The sequence below is a fragment of the Gambusia affinis genome, linkage group LG05, assembly GCF_019740435.1.
Source record: "Gambusia affinis linkage group LG05, SWU_Gaff_1.0, whole genome shotgun sequence".
Taxonomy (NCBI): Eukaryota; Metazoa; Chordata; class Actinopteri; order Cyprinodontiformes; family Poeciliidae; genus Gambusia; species Gambusia affinis.
The window spans coordinates 15120215-15142714 of record NC_057872.1 but is presented as its reverse complement, the minus strand read 5'-3'; the positions used below and the strand labels follow the sequence as shown (position 1 = coordinate 15142714).

The 22500-nt window shown below is 38.3% G+C and overlaps 2 protein-coding genes across 3 annotated transcripts; both read right to left on the bottom strand.

Annotated features, from left to right (window-relative positions):
• Window positions 1-206: 206 nt before the first annotated feature.
• Window positions 207-11980, bottom strand: skap2 (src kinase associated phosphoprotein 2). Of its 2 annotated transcripts, none has more exons than XM_044117614.1 (12): window positions 11724-11980; window positions 10537-10642; window positions 10375-10400; window positions 10057-10158; window positions 9078-9158; window positions 8183-8266; window positions 7957-8081; window positions 7635-7698; window positions 6283-6393; window positions 6044-6148; window positions 5080-5192; window positions 207-562 (listed from the first exon to the last, which is right to left on the bottom strand). In XM_044117614.1, exons 1-12 carry the CDS (start codon window positions 11761-11763, stop codon window positions 470-472), a joined length of 1050 nt encoding a protein of 349 aa, XP_043973549.1. In that variant the 5' UTR covers window positions 11764-11980; the 3' UTR covers window positions 207-469. The 2 variants fall into 2 exon arrangements, with proteins under 2 accessions (XP_043973549.1, XP_043973550.1); XM_044117615.1 differs by having other exon boundaries at window positions 10057-10155; window positions 11724-11955.
• A 4915-nt stretch (window positions 11981-16895) lies between these two features.
• On the bottom strand, window positions 16896-18707 carry hoxa2b (homeobox A2b). The gene is made up of 2 exons (XM_044117613.1): window positions 18137-18707; window positions 16896-17736 (listed from the first exon to the last, which is right to left on the bottom strand). Exons 1-2 carry the CDS (start codon window positions 18471-18473, stop codon window positions 17090-17092), a joined length of 984 nt encoding a protein of 327 aa, XP_043973548.1. The 5' UTR covers window positions 18474-18707; the 3' UTR covers window positions 16896-17089.
• Window positions 18708-22500: the final 3793 nt, after the last annotated feature.

The following is a 22500-nucleotide window of genomic DNA, read 5'->3' as shown; positions in this document are numbered from 1 at the left end:
AAAATTGTATATTGGAGATCCATTAGTATTGTTTAAGTTGGTGAGTTATATATATTCTTGTTAATATGGCTTGCAAACCTCTGGTAAGGATTTTTGCTCTGTCACAAAGGTCACTTATGATTCTATAAGGAACTAGATTGCCACCTTGTGGCTTAAAAAAAAAAAAAAAAGGATAAATATATATATATTAAAAAAAAAAGCATCAGTGAGTGTTTGAATTTTTATTATCTTTGACAAAAGCAACTCTAGAATGGTATCACAAATAATTTCAACAGAAAATAAATACAAGAGTGCAGAAAAGTGCTGGAAATACACTTTCAGTAAAATCGCCATTTTTTTATAACCATCAGCCTTGCTAATATTGAAACGCTGGATTTATCTCGGAACCCTCCCAGCCCCCCGCCCCACCATTCGATATATGAAACAGCAGGTAAGTGGATTAAGCAGAAGTCTCAGCAGCATAGAGCGTTTACATAACGTACAGCTCCAACAAGTAGTCTCTAGGAACGATGCCGATTGCTCCGTTCTTCTCTCCGACCCACCAGCCGAAATTGTTGTACTCCTAGAAGCAAAGAAACAAGAATAATAGGCATGACTGCCTTTACTTAAACTGTTTAATTAATCATTAGCAAGAAAAAAAAAGTAATTATAGGCTGAATCACACCCAGGAGCCTCTGCGTAATTGTCAATCTCAGGTTGTAATATTGAAATAAAAGGCCCTCGGCACACAAAGGAATAAAAAGCAGTGGCTTAAAAGATGATCTGATGAGACTCCACACACAAAGTGATCCAAATGACTTCATAACAGCTTCGAGGCTTTTTCATTTTTTATTATTTGTCAAAATTTAGACATAAAGTATTTTCTCTGATTTGTCTTTAAGCCAGTTTTTGATCATTTATCATTTGCTTGATTTGCATTTCATTTGGGAACTTTCTGTAAAGTTTTGGATTTTTCTCTGATGTAGATTTACATTTATTTTTGTTACTCATCTTTGTGTCCATTAACTGTATCTCTTTGTGACTATTTTAGCTCTAGAAATTAAATAATCCTGTCCTTTTTATAGTGCCCTCTGCCTCTGACTTAAAATTGCATCCAGTTGTAACATAGTCATATTACTATTACTTCTTTCACTTTAGGTTGCTGTTTTGATTGAACTTGATTGGTGTTTCACTTTTAATATCTTACTCATCCTTTTCTATCCGGTAACAGTCCTAAAATATCCTTTTTTGTTCATTTTGTCCATTGTTTGCATTCTATTTGGGCTGTTTTGTGTCACATTCATTGTTATTTTACATCTGTCTTTTGACGTCCTGCTTTGACTGTCATGTTTTATTGGTCATTTTATAACAAAGATATTTTCCTTGGAAATATAAAAATCAAGCATTAATTATGCCTTGTTTCTGAGGGATAGACATGATTTTTTTTAATCGTCTTAGCTTGCTTTGTAATAGACATGATGGCATATCCCATCAACGACTTTATACAGTTTGTTGTTGCCCATCCCCAACATTCAGCTGTCACGCTTAAGACTGCAAACCAACATTTTAATCCACTCCACCAAAAAAAAAAAAAAAAAAAGCCATCAATGGGGATTGCACGTAAATTTTTCCACGTCCAAAAGGAGACAGCTCCAAGTGACAGTCAGCATGCTGAGATGAGAGAAAGACAGCATGAGAGGAGATCTGAGACCATCTCTCTCTTTTTGGACAAGAGCCTGACCTCACATCAAAGTCTTTCCAGAACATGAATCAAGACTGGAGCTCAGGTTCTGACAGGGCAGAAGGAGGGAAAACTGAGGGAACATTTTAAAGGCAGCATTCGGGGACGAGCCGGAGCCACATCTGAGACAATCTTATTCTCCAAGTCAGTGAATTGGATGCAAGTCTTCACTTTGCATTATATGTTCGGGTAGCAGTATTGGCAATAACCAGATTCTGATGTTGGATTATTTCTTTAGATAAAGAAGAGAGCATTTGCAGTCTGTGTTAGAGTCTTGGCATAACACTTATAAACACTTTACAATAGTCCATTACATTAGAAAAATTACTTTTGGAAGGTATAAAATGCAAATGATTTAAATTCTACTCAATCAAATTGCTTACATATTTAAACTCTTGACTGTCATGATGACACTGGTGCCCTCATGGACCCATTGACTTCCATGTAATCGTTTTGGGGATGATTGTTATTAATGTAGAATAATAGTTATATATTATTAGTATTAATTACTTTAGATATAAAATATTGCCTAAGAAAATTTTGGTATGAATTCAACTTACATTGGTTTAGTTAGCCGTTATTTACATTAGTTGGTAATGCAATGCAGATGTGTTTGTAGTTGTTGTATTGGAAATGAATAGGATTAATTTATTAAAGGATTAGAACCATCATAGGGTTTGACCATTAGAAGAGTTCTGATTTAAATAAATTTATATTGAACTTTAAATCTTTTTTATAACTGTGCTGATGCTAAAGCCCAACTTGCAAGCAAGCAGTGTTTCTTGCTAATGAACAGCACATAATAACTGGTAATTATTAAATGGCTAATTATTAAATGATGGCTCGTTACAATGAATTTCAAACATTTACTAGCTATCAATATTTTGTCATTACTAAGCTACCATTAGCTCTAAGGTTTTTGTCAAGTTGGTTAGCAGGCTAGCCCACAAGGACAGCCATTGCCAAACAGCACGTCTTTTCTTTTGTTGTCAGGAAAAACCTAGAATTAAAACTAAAACTACATTTTTTAGCTATAACAAACCAACTCTCAATATTTGTCAGGTTTTTTTGTATGGATTGTCAAATTATTATCAAAATCATTAAAAGATTTCAATAGCGTTTTTTAATATCATAAAATATCAACAAAAAATGTTTGACTTTAAGGGTGTGTTACATGGTCCAAATGACACCTCATCTGGACCACTGGAGGAGTAGGCTGTGGTGTGTGTGCATGTCTGTGTGCGGCGGTGCGTGTGCGTGCGCACACGTGTGTGTGTGTGTGTGTGTGTGTGTGTGTGATGACTTCCTGCCTCCAGCCTTTGAAAACAGCAACACCTCATTGTATAGTTGGCAGGCTGACAAATAAGTTGAGGTTGAGTGAGTGCTGGACACGACTTGGGAATGAATATACAGAGCTGTGAATGACTAATGATACCACACCCTGTGAGAACACACGCACATTAACACAAACACCCAAAACCGAAAAAGGGCACGCTGTCGTAATTGAATTACAGGAAATTCTTCGGTTGCATTGGTTCATGAAGATGAAATGTGAAGACGTGCCCCCTAATGTTGAGTTTTTAGATTATATGCTCATTAATTATTCTTTTCACTTTCTGTGGGGGGACAGGAGGTTGTGCACATGCGTGTAAACAGAGAGCAACTGGCTGTGCAGCCTATTCAAACAGCTATCAGACTCTCAATTCCTGTCTTCAGGAGGGGTCTCGTAGCTGGAACGCCACACCTATTACTGGGATGTGTGGTGGGGGAGGGACACAAAGCAGACTTGTGGAAGAGGAAGGGAGACGGCCAAGCTTTTAGCTGCAGCTGGCTGTGGTCCAGACGGGTTTTATGGTCATTGCACTCGTAGCAGGCCACAACCCCCAACACCAAGGTTTCAGCTAATGGCACTCTTAGGCAGTGAAAGGGCAACTTGATTCTTGGTTTTTTTCCCCACACAACAGGACAGAACAATAAACCAGGATTCAGCTGATATGCATTATTAGGGTTTTCTACTTCGTGCATTTGGATTTGCACAGAAATGGCTGAGTGGTCAATGGAGAATTAGTCTGGCCGATGCTCTATTCCCCAGTGTGACATACAAAACAAATTTCAGTCTCTTAATTACAGAAATCAAATAATTTCTATTTAATTATTTTGATAGCAAGAGGGAATATATTTTTATTACCAAAATTACTTTATTATGTCTAATTTAAAATATATTTTACTTTTTTTCCCCTTCTCCCTCCCCAACCCCTTTTCACAGTTTAAAGGTTTTTTATTCTAGATATTAGATTAAGTCATTTTCTGTAATTCAAAATTAACATTAAATTATATTTCACCATTACCAATATTAAATTATTTTGGTTAGTAAGGCAGTATTTCAACAGTAACTGATCAAATGAGTTAGGTACAACCCATCTGAACAAAAGAGCTATATGTTTTGCCACTAGATGGCAGACTTGAATTTTAAAAGTTACTTGGCCAGCTGTCAGCAGTCTGTCCCATATGACTGCATGCATCATAGGAACTAAACCAGACAAGAAATATAGTCTGTTCAGATGGAGCACATTTCACACTTTTTCTTTAAACATACCACATGATCCAACATCCATCTGTAAAAATATAAAATTCCACCTCTTATTTCAAGACCACTCTTCCATATGTGGAATGTATCAAGACATCCTATTTGGTGCTTACTCAAAGCAGCCAAGTACAAAAGAGCTCCTGTACGGTTACAGAGTGAAGGTAAAGAACAGGCCTTCAGTTCTCCAGGCCCTGCCCGACTGACAAGCCTCGGAAATTGTGCGTCCACTACACGTCTTCACCTGCTCCGAATGCTAAGCCTGGGTTTCCTGAGAACACACATTCCTATTTAGAGAGGTGATAGAGATGCAGGAGAGGTGTGTGTGTGGGGGTGGGGGGTGGGGGGGCTCGGGGCAGCTCAGCGCCTGGCATGGCAGCAGTGACAGAGCGCTGAAATACTCCAGAAGGGAGTGATGGAATGATGTTGGGTGCCAGCTAAAGCCAGAATCTGCCAATGGCACTAAAGCAGTTTCCTCTGCGACACATCTGATCCTGTGTCGGGGTTCCAGAGAAAAACGTCTAGCCAGGTCTATCTCTGACCGTCCTCTCAGGCTGAGAAACAAGTACCGGCAGTAACATATCAAGAAAATCTGCTTCATTTAAGGACTTAAACAATTTAGCTTCGATGGGCTAATCAGTAGAGTCAGATAATCATTTAGTCAGCAGATCTGATTGTTTTTACATTTCCTCAGAGATGAATTGTCGTAATTCTATCCTCTATAGGAGAGAAAACACCGGTTGATCTCTGACACCCAGAGCTCCCTGATCCATACCTTGCTCAGGATGTAGATGGCCTCTCCACGTTTGAAAGACAGCTCATCTGGGTGGTCCCCGGTGCAGTCCCATAAGCCTTGGTAAAAGTTTGCATAGTCTGTGTTCTTGTCAGCTGTGCAAGTAGAAACAAAATGAGGTGGAGTTTTAAGTTAAGTTACTTTAATTTAATTTTTCACTTGCATTAATCAGGATGCTAAGACAATTTTTTGGGCTGAAATAAATATTGGTAAGACAAACTCACATTTGCTCCGAGATGCCATTTATACAATTTAGAAATGCTAAAGGTCTTTATAGCAGTGCTGTAATCTATCCAGTGTTCCTAGCTGCAGAACTAAACAAGGGCAGGCATTGTTGAGTTTCTAAGCTCCTCAGAACCATATGAAACAAACCATATGAAAGAAACCATGTGAAAACCAGAAATGTGTGGAAACTCTTGGCTGCTTTAAGTCAAGATAAAAAAAGATTGCTTACTGCAGCTTTTGTTTAAGATCTTTGCTACTCATTGTTTTTCTTAACCTAGCCATTTGTTTGATTAAGTATTTATATTTATGTTTCTTCTTAAGGTATTCTGAAAATTAAAAAAAATCTTTAGTTGCTTTAGTTGGAATGCTCTTTTCTTCTTTTCCTTTATTTTTTTTTAAACAGTTTGTGTTGGAGTACCTGGTAGGAAAAAACTTGTCTACAAACATGTTTTGGGGCAGTTAATCTATTTAAGCAACACCCATTTTGCTTCCGTTAGTAACCCTATTTTCTTGTTTAAATATGCAATGATATTTCTGGTGTTTTAACATGCCAAGTGTCGTAAGAGGAAGTTGAGCAAGTCAGGCAAAGTTATTTCCAGAATTGTGCACAGTAACTTTCAGTTGTTCACAGACGCTTCCTCTTCACTGCAGCTTCTAAAAATTCACTTGATCAAAACCATCTGCTGTTAGTTAAAGTTGTATGTATATTCAGAAACAATACCTCCAGGTGCAGTAGAATTGGCAGCAACAGGAGGAGGATGAAGAGGAGGCTTGGATGACGGTTCAACTTTTGGTGGAGGCTTGGCTGGAGAAGGCATCTCGTCATCTGGAGAAAATACAACCATACTGATGCATTAGTGTGCATTTCAAGTTTTGTAGAAAGGACAGAAAATGGGATTTGATTTTTTTTTAACATCATATCATAACTGTGACAGTGATTAGTGTAGAATGTGGTCAGACCTGGCAGCTCTTCGTAGATTTCGTCACCCGGGGCAAAAGCAGAAGAAGTTCCAACGTCATCATACATGAACTGTTCGTCATCTTCTTCTTCGGGAATAATGCCCGACATATCTAATAAAACAAAAAACAATAATGGAAAGTTCAATAGAAAGTTTATCTCATGATTTTTTTATTTTTTTTCCGAACAGCACATAAACAATTTTTCTTTCTTTGGTGAACTTTTAGTTCTAAAGAAATGAAAATGGATACTATGGGTGAAACAGAACCAAGACTCCCCAACTGTGGTAAAAGCATCACTGGAACTATGTGATTCGCCTTTATGTGGTATTCAAAAGAAATGTTGGTACAAACCCTTTACAAGGTAAACACAATGTTAGACAACAACATAAAGAGAAGTGGACAAAAGTGAACCAAAATCAATTCACTTTTGTTTTTGGTTTTATTACTGTTTATCTCTAAAGTTGGAATGTGAATATGACAACATTGAAGTTGAAAGTTGAAACAGGACAGGATCTCTTAGCATTTTGTGCACTCAAAAGGGACCCGTTCACTAACCAAGGCTGCACGGTACTGTGTGCAGGATGGATTTCATGAGAAACTAACCATGAGAGATGCAACTACAAACACTAGTTGCTGCATCTCAACACTGTTACCAACTCCTCTAAGAAAAATAGCTATAAGCATTCTTAATGATGTCATCACCTAATTTACCTAAATTGCATAAAAACGGCTACTCATGCCTAAAATGATGCCATTTAATTTACCTGAATTGCATAGCTGACAAACAATATGTAATTGTCATGGATAATCCAGGAGGAGTGAACAATATAGCAGAAGTAAAAAACACCCTAAACGTGTCTAGAATTACAAATTAACTTTTTTGTCATTTTAGTGTATATATTGCTATTCAGTTTAATTTTTCTGATAGATTTGGGATGGGAGTAAACTCCATTGCAACACAAGTTATTCTTCAACAGAAGCTAGATTAATCACTTTTCTGAAACAGTAATTGAAGAAGTCTAGGCAGCACCCATAATATCTTTAAAAACAGGGTTGATAAGAAAGCTTTTCAACTTGTAGCTAACCGTTTTATTTTTATTTATTTAAAACTGGCTACCTATGTTTAAAATGAAATATACAACTTAACCCTAACACAGCACATAGAAAACATTAAAAAAAAGAAACATTTTAAATAAAACTTACAAAACAATCCATTATCACAGTTTTAAGATGTCTGTTTTTGTGTTGGTATTTGGAATCTCTTGTACTTACTGAGGTGACGCTGGGTATACAAAATTTGGAGAACCACTAAACCGAAGCCCAATATAGTATACATGTCGAAGCCCTCATACCTTTCAACACAAAGTCTATTTGTTTCACCCATTCCTCTGCCTCCTTCGTCGATGATGCACAAAACTGAAAACAAACAAAAAAGAAATTAAAACAGTGCAACACTCAGGCCTGCATGTGTTAATTGGTGGTCCTCATTTCTATGCATGAGAAAATGTTCTGCACGGATCAGCATGAAAATTAGGAACACTCATTTAGATTTATACTAATTTCAAATATGCATTTTGTGTTGAACTGTTGCACAGTCAACAATGATTGCAGAGTAAAATGAATGATATGAGTAAATATTACTTTTTTTTTTTTAATGGAGCAGTTTAAGCAAACCTGATAGACTCGTCTGTCTGGAGCAGAAACTTCAAAGCAGCAGTCCTTCTTTGAGTCTTTCCGTAAGGTGTTGTTCATTTTGACAGTGTAGCCATCGATGCCGAACTCGCCTTTCTGCTGCTTGTCTTGTTGCAGAAGATAAAAGTACCATTAGAAATGGTCAACATAATGCAGATATAATAAAAAAAATAAAAAATACAAAAATCTCTTTGCTGCCAGACTATACCTTTCTCACTGCCATAATAGTAGAAGGTGTGATGGCTCAGAGCACACCATCTCTTCTGCCATTCGGTGCCAAAAAAGCTGTGATCTGTGCAGAGAAAGACGATTTACATGAAAGTAACGCGACGTTTTAGTGGTTTGCATGTGACATTGTTTTCATACTATAGTTTAGAGTAGGATGATTATGCACAATACTCAGTGTTTACAAATACATTTTAGATATCATATTATGTATGCAATATATGCTATTTTGTGTCATGCAAACTTCATTATGAACCTTTTCTAAAGTTAAAAGGTTTAACAGGAGACCAAAGACCCGACCCTTAACTTTTACAGATCATAAAAAGGTTTCAACTTTTTTGTTTTTTTTACACTTGTTCATGTTGCAGCCACAATCTTTTGCACAGTGCAATCCTGAATGAAACTCTATTAGAAGCTGCAAAGTTCATGAGACTAGGATAATGGCTTAGAGCAAAGCACATTCATGTGTTGGAATGCCCCAGTAAAAGTCAAAACCTTTAACCAAATGAGAATCAGTGGCAAGACTTCAAAATTATTGATCACAAATGATTCCAATAAAATCTGACTGAGCATAAGCTATGATGCAATGAAGAATTGTTTAAAAAAAATTAATCTATAGATATGTAAAGTTTGTAGAAACGTATACAAAAGAAAAAAAAAAAACTTCTATGACAAATGACAGATGGAAAAGGAGTTCCACAAAGTACTGACTCAGGGAATCCTGATAAAACATATTGAAATTTTTGGCTGCAATTTGACAAAGAGTAAGAAAGCTCAGGGACTTAATATTTTTGCAAAGCTGACTGTACTTCATTGTCCAGACAAACAGAGCTGGTTCTAGATTTCATTTATTTAGCTATATTTATTAGAGCACCAACCCTTCCTGCGCTTCTCCAGATATCCTGCTTTGAAGACAGATGTCAAGTCCTGGGCTGCAACGGGCGGGGCCTGCTGCACACCTGTAGAGGACCAAGAACAATGTAATATATCAATCAATCAATCAATCACTTTATTGTGGCAAATTGTCCACATTAAACACAGGAAACAACAAAAGAAAAAAACAACAATAAACAAACCCACAGTTTACCAAAAAAGGAATAGGCCGAAGCAAAGCTTATTCTTGCCTACCCTGTTTTTTTTTTTACCTTACAATGTATCCAATCAAAAGCATCCTTTAGAAATGTTAAAATGAAAAAGGTGTTTCTATGTTTTCATAAGTGTGTCAACAATAGTTTCAGGAATACTTAGCCATGGGGCATTTGTTTATTTGATAATAATTAACAGCAGAACCCATAAATGCTCCACTCACCTATATTTCTCAGTATGCAAGGCTTGCATTGCAACTTCAATGAAAATGTCTAAATGCTGTGTCAAAGTTGCTTTGTGTGAAAGAGAAGCCATAAAAGTGGCAGCTGCTTAAGGCCCATAAACCCCCACAGTCCCTTAATCACCATTCCACAAGAAATTCCCTTGTACTTTTCTCTACACAGTAAGTATGAAATATTGCATTGATTCCCATCAAGAAGCATGCTGGATTAGAGTGCTTGAAAACTGAAGGGGATGTTTTTGCACAAACTTCAGCCATGGCAGTAATTTTTAGTCCCCTGAATGTGGCTGAGAGCAGTAAAATACACTCTAGCTGTTGAAGAGGGGGTGGTGGGCTAAAGGGAGGCGGCGAGGGGCAGCAGTTGTTCCTCTGAATTGCTTCTCAAGTATGTTGCCGAGTTACAGTTGGAATGTCTCCCTCACCGTGTCACTCAAAGTCACTTTCTCCGAGGGGCAAACACAGACTTGTGAATTTCCTGACGTTTTTCCACAGCTTGTCAGTGGTGTAACCCAAACGGCTGTGGTTTATACCTTCCAACGCTTCTTCGTCCTTGTCTGTCCGCTCTGACTGCATAGAGCCTCCATCGTTGTTGCTGTCAACTTCCTCATCCTCATCTGAATCATCTCCACCTACTGGAGTAAATATGAGCTGTCAGGCAGTGCGTGATTTGGTTACGTTCATGTACTGATGGTTCTCCTTTTTCAAGCTACTTTGACAAGTGTCAAATAGACAAAATGGTTAAGCATTTATGAATCAATACCAAAATTCTATATTTGCAATTACAGATCTGCAACATTGGTCAAAAAGAGGAAGAAAAAAAGAATAAGACGATAAAGACAAACACTCACCTCTGTCTTTGAAATCTTGGGGGAAACTGCAGATAAGACATATATATTGACATTGCTAGTTTAAAACATGCATCAGTGATAAAGTATTTGATGACTTAATGGCACCTTCGTAAGCATTCATGATCGCAGGAAATGTTTAATGCACAGTACATGGAGCTCTACCTTAGTTTGACCTCCTTGATCCGTTTGATAAAGGTTTCCCTCCTCTCTTTTGCCTTCTTGCTTAAATTTTCTGCTTTTAGTCCATCACAGAGGAACTGTTCCAAATCTAAATAAAGTAGCAGAGAAAACATTTAAAGATACAGCTCAGTGGTGTGCTTCTTTCCCTCACAGCAAATAGACATTGACAATAAAAAAACAACACAGGACTTAGTAATGAAGTACGGATTTCCAGAGAAAAGTCATGAAAATGTGTGCTAGTGAAAAGCAAAAATCTGTGAAATTACAGGAAGAATGGAGCTCATCAGTTGCTGTTGATAAACAATCTGGTGGATGAGCGATTTTAGACAGATGATGAAGAAGATTCTGAGACACTACAGCTGCATAAAGCTGCATGGATGGTTGAGATTAATGATTCATTTTAAGTCTTCCTTCTTGGTAATTACTTTCTCCATGGGTTTATTCTGTAAATCATTGTTAGCGCATGAAGCACGTTTTTCTCTGAATTGATTTACCATAGCTTTTCTCCTGATTGTACTCCTTTAATAATTCGATTCACATATAATAAGGTTTCACATGGCCCCAAAATTCTAATTCTGGCCATTGCAATGTGTTCTTGTTGTTTTCATAACATGTCAGTCAGGCGTCTCCTTTGATTAACTTAACTTTAAATATCAGGACTTTGAATGCTTATTTGTCACCAGCCTGTTGTGATGTCACCAGACGAATGTGTCAAAGTTTACTTTTCAAACGCATTTCCTCTTGCTTAGTTTTGTAGTTTATCACAAAATAGAAAAGCTGACCATGGTGAGTTGTTCAGTAAGTGCTAGGTCATGTCTAAAGATGTTTTGGGTTGATTTTAGAGAAATATCTGATAGGCAGCTTTAAACATTCTTACTTTGTACGTTTACCGCTGATATGCCGCAGACCACAAAGGCATCAAACCGGATGTTTCAACTATAGCTGATTGTCAGGGTCACTAGGTGAGAGCAATGGTTATTAATTAAGCTTAAGCAGCGAAATTTTGCCGCTGCAAAGAGGTGCGGCAGGAATTGATATAACGAAAAGAACATCACTCATTATGAGTGGATGGTTCCTCTTTTTTCTGACTGCTTTCCCAAAGTCTAGTGAAAGAAAAATCACTCGAGAAAAACACTGCCAAACAATCAGTCACTGATCGATGAGTTCACCTGAAATCAGCGTTGTTAACTCGTCGGGAATCGCACGCATCGTAGCAAGGAGTGACAGCTTGAGCTCGGTGGACCCTCCGCCAAGAGAGAAACGTAACAGTACACGGAAGCAGCAGCTCTGTCTCTCACACGGAAGTCTGTTTGTCAATTATTTCTAAAAGTGACCACTCGGTTCCGCATGGGGATCAACAGCAAGAGCCAGATGACGTTCACTCGGGAGGAGCCACTATGACATTTATTGGTCTCTGCCTGTTTGCTTATCGCTCCGCAGACACGGAGCTGATGCTTTAATGGTCCTCCGGCTCTTTAAACAATAATAAAGTCCGGAAATCATATTTTTGATCGATTCAACATCACATAACTATTGCACTAAATAACTGTCTTCGCTGCTTCTAACTTAATGGACCCATTACAACGCCCGTGGGTTTAATTTTTTTAATAATTTTTTTCAACACTGATGTAAGATGTTTGTAGTTTATGAATATGTCAGCACTATAAATCTAAAAATGGTAATTAATAGCTGCAAAGAGGCTTACTGAATGCACTCAATCATTATAATGTAAGAGTTAAGAAGTGGTGCTATGACACCTCTGGACGGACGGACTGACAGACGTGGATATTTTTTTCTTTTTTCTTTTTTTTTTTTGCAGTGTTAGCTCAATTGATCCAAAAGTTTAATTTCATTTTCCTCTACTTTATATCTTCTTGTGTTTAACCAATTCATAAGTAATCTTCTAAATAAATATCCATATAAGGAATGTATGTTGCAGTTGCCATATGTCCTACATAGCTTGCCGTAACCTGCAAATCAGGCCTGATTGGCAAAGTGTCTGGATGACCCGCTATCATGTCAATTTTTCTACCTGACCAGTGGATCTCTGCAGCTCTTTCAGGGTTTCCATGGACCAAGGATGACCCAAGACTCTCTGGGGCCCTAAGCAGAGTTTACTTTGGGGTGCCTCATATTAATATGTCAAAACTAGATACTTCATCATTTCTAGGCTACACTACTACAAAAAACACAAAATTCTACCAAGTATTTTAGTCTAGTTCCAAGAGCAATATCTTATTACTCTTGAAATAAGATACAATTAGCTTACAAGCAACCTTTTTAGCATGATATAGGAGCTTGTTTGTACCTGTACTTACTTGTACTTAGGGTTAGTGTACTAAGACATTTACACTAGAAACTAGGTCGAAATACTTGGTAAAATTGGTATATTTTGCTGAGTGCGTCATACCAATGTCATTATGGCTCTTGATTTTAATCTTACAGGATTGGTAAACAAGCAAAGATGCTCTAATAAATTTGCTTTTTGAAATGGAGAATGGTATTTACTGTGTTGTAAATAAGCAAATTTCATGTTTGTAAATTCAAAAATCGATTTTAGAGTTAACAAGTTAGCAAGTTTAATATCTTTTGTTTTTAAAATTTGAAACAGAAAGTGTAGACAGTGTAAAATGTGCAATCTACCACTATAAAATCAAATCAAATGATGCTCTTGCAAACCTCTTGGTGATGTTGGGACCCTAAGCAGCCGCTTCACTCACATATGCCTTGGATCGGTTGTGCCATTAGCCTCTGTTCTGATTCACTGATTAAAGCACAGCGGTTCTGTTTGCTTCATCAGACCGTCATCTCCAGTTTTTGGAAAGCAGATCTCAGCCAAATGTGAAGTGGTCAGCTTTAAAATGAGCACCATCAAATTGGAAACCATGTTCTTGAACTGGAAAAGGGTTGAGGTCTGGGTCAGGGATGAGGTCCTGACCCGAGTGGAGGAGTTTAAGTATCTGGGGTTCTTGGTCACAAATGATTAATGCTCTTTGTAGCATCAATATGCCGATTGGCGCATAGTAATAGTCAGAGCTGAACCAAAAGACGAAACTCTCTATTTATTGGTTGGTCTATGTCCCCATCCTGATCTATTGTCACAAGTGATGATTAGTGACTGAAAGAACGAGATCACGGATATACGCAGCTAAAATGAGTTTTTTTCTGCAGATTGTCTGAACTCTTCCATAGAGATACAGTGAGAAGCTCAATGTCCCAAGAGGGGTCCAGCGTAGATCCGCTTATTCCCCATATTGAGAAGACTCAGTTGATGAGGTGGGAGGAAAATCAGAAGAAAGCCTACGACCCGCTGTGGGGACTGTGTTTCTCAGCTGGACTCAGGAGCCCCCCAGGAGGAGTTGGCCCAAGTGTTTGGAGACCGGGAACTCTGGGCTTCTCTGTTTCAACTGCTGCCCCCGCAACCCGATCCTGGACTAAGCAGAGGATGGATGGATCCTTTTGTTTAGAATTTTAGTTGCACTAACGTTACCCTCTGAGGTTCTTGCAGTAATACTGTATTTGTACAGAGATTAAATAATTCACAGGAAGACACAGTTTAGGTAGGAAGGCTGAGTTTTTTTTTTTTTATCTTTAAAGCTTCTTCTATTTGAGAAATGTGCCAGAAAGATCCAATCAGTCATGCTGAGTTCAAAATTTATTTATTTTCCTGTAGCTACAGGAGTTAGGAAGTTTTCTGGATACTGCAGACGAACATGCTTTCTGGAGAATGCATTGATCATATCAGTGAGGAGTGAATGTGATTGAGACATAATTACTAAGTAAACAAAAATCTGTGATTGCATTAATCAATTACTTATGATTTAAGCATTAGAATGAAATAAATAATTCAAACCATTCTTTAAAACTGTCCTTGTAGTTTTTCTTCTTTGAAAAAAGTCATACAGCTTTGTTTTAGGGTATAGCTAAAATATATCGTCCCATTCTGTTTGGACAAGAACTTTTCTTTAAAGAGATATTCCCATTAGTGAGGTTAAAGAAAGATGTCAAAATCTCCAAAATGACCACCAAGCTGCCATGAGGGTCTTTTACACTAACAAAAACAACAATAAGTCTGTTAATTGTTTTGTAATACCAAACATTTTATTCTTATTATGTTGTTCCTGAATGAGAAATAACTTCATCATGGTGGTCATCAAAATCAATTAATTATTATTGATCATTACCACTACCAAAATAGGGTTTCTTTAACCCAGTACAGAACCTTCATGAACACTGAAAGGCTCTTTGACCAGACCTATAGTCTGATTTTCCAAAGCTGTTGCTTCAAGCTTCTCATGACCTCACTTCCTGTTTAAGCTGCCATTGCATTTTTATGAGCTGTGTAGTCATTCAAAACCTGACCCCCTCCTGACCTGGCAAGAGTTCCTCCCAGCTGGAAGAGGAGAGGGGAGCCAGTTTGACCTCTAACCCTTGCCAGTTTGTCTGTGTGTGCATACACAGAAAGAGGAATGAATGTTGTATCTGGTTCCCCCCATAAAGTTTGCGTGTTATCCTAAGGATGACCATGATGTCGGCTGAATAAAGCAAAGTCATCCAGACAGGTCAACTGATCATCATTTTTTTAAATAAAATGCAGGCGGTTACTTGCTGTTCATTGCATCAAGGTGTTGGAATTGGTTTGACAAGGAGGAATTTTCAGTAGAGGCCCATACCTCACCAGATTAGCACCACTTATTAACATCCCTAGTTTCATGTTTACTCAGTGTGCCCACGGTTTAACTGATCAAATAAAGGAAGAATGATGTTGTGGGCCTGACATGTTGAAGCCCATATTATTTACTAAATAAACAGTGCTGAGTAAATTGTGAAGGTTTGTACATTTGTCATGCCAAGCTTTTTGATACACACTCAGTAGAGTCAGGAAGGAGGGGCCATGTTAGATCAGTGGTGCTTACAGGCAGTTAAAGACAATAATTATTTATTGTGATTTATTTTCATTTGCAAAATTCATGCAATTTGGCTCCATAGTGGAGAATTTAAAATTAAGACATTTAGCACAACTGCCAAAGTGTACCACTATTCCCTGCATAATTGTGAGGTTTTACAGATGAAATATTGCCATTCTTTGCATTTTAATATCCAAATTTGAAACAGACGATTGATGAATGTAATTGAAGTGCTCTTGTGGGCCCCCTGCTGGTCTGGGGGTTCTAATTCTTCGTATAGTCTATGCCTTGCTGCCAAAAGTGTGGGCTCCAGATCTCCCAACATCCCAGCTTGTAAAGCTTTAATTCATGCTGTTCTCTCTTCAGTTGTAATAATGCACAAGTAGCGTCGTTTGAAAGGATTTTCAGCAGAAGTAGCAGTTCGTCAGTTTTATTTGTGGCGTCTTTGGTGACGCATCCCGCAAAATTCCGACAAGAGCAATGTTTTCTTGAAGCAAACATTCACTTTCCTCTTTGTAGTCAGAAACAGTGAGCTCGAAACACTAATTACACTACAAAACATATTGCAAACCATGTTAAAATAAAAAAAAAATAATGTCATTAAATCTAGGAATTTTTATGATTATATTTTGAAGCAATATATTAAACGGGTTACAGTATGAGCAAAATGTGTGAAAAAAATTCTTTGGAGTAATAGTTTTAGATTTATAATATAAACTAATTTCGAAATACTGAACGATCTCACTTAAACAGTAAGTACATAATGGCCTTTCCCTCGAAGGCCTCTCGGTTATTATTGACAAAAAGTTCAAATTCAGTCACTGTTCCTTGTGACTTAATTTGTTAGTGTATAAATACCGCACTGCGATAAACGTAAATTATGCTAACCCAAATATTCGAAGGTTTTGAGAAATACGAGGGAGTGAGGCTGAATTTTTCGTGCAAAGAAACGCTGGTGCAGTGCGGTTCAGACCATAAACAAGCGCCCTCAACCCTGTGAGTTTTATTGGCAATAAAACTTAATTAGAAAACCAAGAGGAGTCCCCACTTTTAGCCAGGGTTTCCCAGCAGGTTCCCGATTTTCTTTGCTCTAGTTTAGTTTAATTTAATCGTATTATTTTAGTTTAGTCAAAAAAAAAAAACAAAGACTGTTACCACTGTGGCGTTAAGTTAACAACTCCACATCAAAAGTCGCTGAAATTAATTTGTAGTATTATAAAACTTGATTTAGCTGTGCCACTTATATTTAATTTGCAATATTAGTATTAATATTATATATTTGATCTATTTTTTATATATCTGTTTATAAAAATGTACTCCACCACTCTCGTGGACTTGTTCTCTTTTTATTTGCCACGCATATTTTTTCTTTAGAAACGCATTTTCTGCAAACCTCAACTCGGAAAAAAAATAAGACAAGCGTGCTATATTCCCTATAATTGTAAAAGTTTATTTCAAGAAATATAATAATATCAGATCCATATAAAAATAAACCAGAATGTGTGTTGAAAAATGTCCATTAACTCACCTTTTTTGCGAGGTCTTTTTTTTTATCTTCCACACACACGATAAACGAAATGAGTGCATTTAATAATAATAATTTTAAAAAAACAAAAAACAAACAGATTTCAGTAGCTGAGATTTTGCAGGTCCATTGTTGTGAGTGTCTCTGACAAAAGGTCAAAAGTTACAGATGATAAAGGCAACGGACTCTGTGATGAATCCGATGAGAAAGAGGCCGATGAGGAGAAAATGTAATCCTGCATAGAGGCGTCCAGGCCGGCGGACTGAGCATTGTCCGGGCCTATTGTTGACACGCAGATGGGTGCTGGGCTGCTAAGATGCTTTAGATTTTTCTCAGTGCAGCTCGGAGGGCTGTGGTCCTGCCCATTGTGTCCATTTTGACGCCGTTGTGAAGTCAGTGTGTGTTGGCGGAGGCCGGACCGCTCCTTCTGCAGGTGCGCGCAGTCCTCGCCGCTTTCCTCAGCCGGTTCCAACTCGTCCCCGAGTCCCGCAGAATACTTGCCATCGCTGTCCCTGTTCTCCTTGCAGTGGGTCTGCCTTTTGTGCTTCATTCGCCTGTTCTGAAACCACACTTTCACCTGCTTCTCCGTTAAATCCAACAGCGCAGATATCTCTACCCGCCTGGGTCTGCAGAGGTATTTGTTAAAATGAAACTCCTTCTCCAGCTCCAGGAGTTGGGTATTGGTGTACGCGGTCCTCAGTCTCCTGGATGTCCCCACAAACTCCGCAGTCTCTGGTCTCTCAGGAGAAACTAAAACAGGAAAAAAAAGGCAAAAAACAAAACAAAAACAAAAGCACATGTTCAGATACATAGCAAAACACACATTGCATTGGCGGAAACTAGCATAGCCTGGGAGATTTATGGGCTGAATATGATGGGTCTGCGTGAACAGGACAGGACGTAGGGTGAAGATTAATGAACATGCCAGTTGCTGGCCCGTGTAAGAGTAATCTATCACTCTCTATTACTGTCAAACATTAGCGTTCAGACGCGGCATCACAAGCTAGTGCTCTGTTTGATGGGATTACACAATCCTAAATCAAAAACTGTGTTGCGGCTGCAGGGGATGCCCGTGATGCACGCAGCAGCTCCGTGCGGAGACAACGAGGAGCCTTTTTAGGAGGAAGGTTATTAATCAATCCCGTCTTGCCTTGGGGAGAGAGGTCAGATGCTGCGGCAGCGGCTGAAGAAGCGGTAGTCTGGCTCCTCTTGAAGCTTTTCTTCTCCTTCATCCAGGGGTACTCCGTGGGCAGGGACGCACCCCGCAGCGGACCGCAGCCTTTCAGAGCCCGCTTGCAGCGTGGGTGGACGCTGGGCTTCGAGTCGCCGATAGTCTGCTCAAAGGGGGAAGGAGGAATCAGTGTCGAGCCCTTGATTGATGGACTTTGAAACGCATCACCGACGGGGTTAGTGAGAGATGTCAGGCACTCAGCGAGCGAAGGCCGGCTGTTGATGAAACCGCTTTCTCGCCCGAATTCGTAATTCATCTCCTCCTGCTCCTCGTTCTGGAAACAGCGTGCAGATTCTGCGTAGAAACAAGCGATCGGGAATTAAAACGCTGTTTATTCTGACAGTCGTGTGGAGACCTCTGCGCCATGGAGTACTGCTTTCATGGAGACATGCTTGGAATTAGAGCGTTCCGCTTGTCACATGATTGCTTCTGCCCAATGACAATTTAGGTATTTTTTTTCTTTTTTTTTCTTTTTATCAAGAGAAGTCACCGTCACTCCTGTGATTGATCGAGAAGGTCTGAAGGGGACCGCCTCATTCTGGGGTTTTATTTACATTTTTCTTTTGGCAGGGGAGGTCGGGAGGGGTCTGTTTGTTAGTCATTGCTCCTCTCCCTCCAAATCACTCCCTTTCAACGCCCCCGAAACACATACCAGCACAAGCAGAGAAGGTTGTAGAATAAATGGTGCTCAGGGGCAAAGCCCCCTCTCACTTCCCCGCTCCTCTGCCCCCCGATTATTAAACCATTCTGCAAAACATAAAACATTTTTTATTATGTATCTAATCAGTTATTTTAGTTAGTCAAAGATCACTTTTCAACCGCTGGACTGGATTAGATTAACAGGGTTTTTTTTTTGTTTGTTTGTTTTTTATTTTGTTTTGAGAAATAAATTTACCTGGCTCTTTAGTACGATAGTTTTATGTGATTTGTGCTCATCACATATTTTACAGGAAAACTATAAGTAAATGCAGTCAACATAATAAAGTTGACTGCGTTTACTTATAGTTTTTAATAACATGAAAAAATAATATATTAATATAGTACTTATATTAAGACATACTATACATGTATATATTATCTTATTTTTCTTACCTTACCCTACCTTATGCTTTTTTTAGTATTTTTAGCTTCTATGCGAATGTCCTGACCACATTTTCAAATGATACCAGGATCAAATATTTAAGTCAAATATTTAGTAATATTACAGTGTTTTCTAATCATGGACACTACCTTTTAGTGGGACAAAATAACATGGACTAACACACAGAATCAGCAACATAATATTATGTTATTGCTTTGGGTTTGTCTTCCCCAGCGTTTTACTTGCCACCACTTATGAAACTACCTGGAAACGCCCCTGGCCACAGGCCGAGCGTATTTGGCACGTCTGCGCAAATTACGCCTCTCATAATGTGATTTCTCATAAGGTGAATTACTTTCTAACGCGACCCTTAATTAATCGAGCGTTTGGTTTGTTGACACAGTCTCTGTCAATAAGGTGCTCACCTTCGGTCTTTCTTGAAGGAGGAAAACGCTGCAGACACATGAAAGGACATGTCCACCCCTCCCCCAAACACTAACAGAAGCTGATGCGTGGAAACTCTACTGTTAATAGCTTTGGAGAGATTTCTGATTTCACAATTCGATGTAGCGTTGATGTCATGTGCGATTACGGTTAACATCTCGAGATCAAAATGTTCTTAAAATGTTATTATCTGCTGTTGCAATTTACTAAATATTCTTCGTCCTACAGTGATCCAGTGAGGACGTTGACATGAACCTCCTGCTCCCCGTGATATGATCGGCTTTAAGAAAGGGAGCAGCAGAGGTTTGGCGCTGCAATGCTGCTGCAAGAAAGATGCGGGGATCTGAAGGCTGTTTATTGCTCTGCCTCCAAACAAAGAGCCTGAGTAGCCTGGGTGTGATCAATCTTTCCAGCCAAAAGGTCTGACAGCTCTCTGCCAGAGAACACATCTGAACCATCCGACACTCCTCAGATCATATGGTGCCAGGAAGAGCGCAGCCTGGCTGGCTTTATTTTAGTTTCTTTCAAGAAATTGCAAACTTTATATTTGGAATCCACGTGCGTTTTAGAGAGATAAAACTTCTTCCCTTTGTCGATCACAAAATACGGGAATTATTTAAAACATGGAGGTGATAACTTGACTGTCAAATGTTTTTGTTTTGTTTTTGTTTTGTTTTTGGTTTTTTTTTGCAAGGAACGGAGCAGCTTTTTTCATTAAGGATCAATTGTTCGCTGAGGTGAGTGCTGAGAGCAGATGTCTTGTTTTTTGATGGTTTGACTTCAGCAGAACGTTTTGCTGAAACAGTTTACACCTGTATAAAAGGACACTTAAAAATGAACGATTAAAACAGTTGTTTGAAAATGAGCATTCTGAATATTTGACCGACATACGAAGCCAGATAGTTTAACCTACAAACCAGGGTGTGATGGAACTAAAATAACTAATAGCTGCATTTTAAATCTCACAATTAAGCGAAACTTAATGTAACTTATTTTTTCTATCTCGCTTCATTCACAAAATGTGTGTGTGGGGGTGAAGTGAGGTTGGCGGACGGAGGTGAAGGGGGCGGGGGTTCCCAAAATATTGTGTAGTTGCATTACTTCAATCTATATATCATTCAAGCCCTGAAATACAAAATGATTTATACCGCAAACAGAAATTTCCTTGAATAGAATAGAATAGAATAGAATAGAATAGAATAGAATAGAATAGAATAGAATAGAATAGAATAGAATAGAATAGAATAGAATAGAATCGCTGGACAGATTTTCTGAGAAAAATAAATCAGTATTTTCTATGCAGATATACATATATATTCATGTTTTGCTTTCAATACTGAATCATAATCTATTCACTTGTTTCTGAGTTTTAAAGGCAGTGGAATCTTCATCTTTTTCTCTCTGTTGTGAACATTTGCAGACGTTTTCCGGGCGGACCAGGGAGCGCCCGGTTTCCCGTCTGCTCTGGAGACATCTGGGAGGCAAAGAGGCCAAAAAACAACAATAACAACAACAAACAATCTGCAGCCACGCATCCACACCGACACGGAGTCTTTTAAAGCGATAATATTTCTGTCATCATGCAGGCGCAGATGTTATTTTCATTCTAAGTAATAAAAAAACAATAAATCTGAAATGGCACCAGCGTGCGTCTGTGTTTTTAATGTTTGCAAAAATGATTAATTTCATAAGAAATATGCACTCATCTGTAACATTTCTTACATAAACATGTGTGATAGATTGATGGGTTAATGTTTAAATAACTAATGTAATACAGTGAGAAGACTGAAGTGTTTATTGCGTGTTTTTTGGCAAAACGGTCGGAGGTCTTAACATATATCATGTTATCATGTTCTTACCGCAGAAAGAAAATAAAATTGGTGAAAAAGTACACATAAACTTATGGCGCACGTTATCCTTCTGAAAAGTACATACGCTGCCAAGCGTGTCCAAAAGTGTGTCGCAATCATAACAGCGTTTATGAGAGAATTTTTATTTTAGAGTTTTTATGTCTGAAGCTTCGGGGCAAAAATGGGTTTGTAAATTTTATTGTTCTGACTTGGATAACAGTACCGCCATTTTGAAACGAAATTATGACTTTTTTTCCTCCAATATCACATTAGAGGAAGTAATACCATGGGATCAAATATTTACATTTACAGATTCTGCCTATGTCCAGGTAGCGGGCTCTACTTCCTATAAGTGAAATAACACCGACCTCTCCTACCTATAGAAGAGTCAGCTATCTTTGTAAGTGTTGCAACACTACGTTTTTGACGCATTTACGCGTCAGTGGTGAGTGTTTTTAACTTTGATCAATCATCTTTGCTAAAACGACACGGCTAATAGGTTTGAATTAAAAGTGCAATGCCAAATGTTATTCTATCTCTCCGTTCCAAAATCTCACACAGAAACACTATAACTCCCACCGAGAAAACAGTGAATATGTATTTTTACATATTTTAAGATGATTAGATTAGCAGCAATACTCTCAGTGCTAATAAGAACTATTAGCAGTATTATTGATCATCTTGTTGTCGTTGTATAAGATCTTCAAAAATAATCTCAACCCCATAACTATATTAGTCTGGATGGTAAAAACAGCAACTTTAGGGATAGATATTGTATTCTTTATTGTCATTAAACCTATGATATCACGGGCATAAACTCACACTTCTCATCCCAGACTAACAGACTGCTGACAGTGCGACTGGAAGGGGATAAATGTGTTCAACTTTTCCTCCTCCTGGACTCGCCC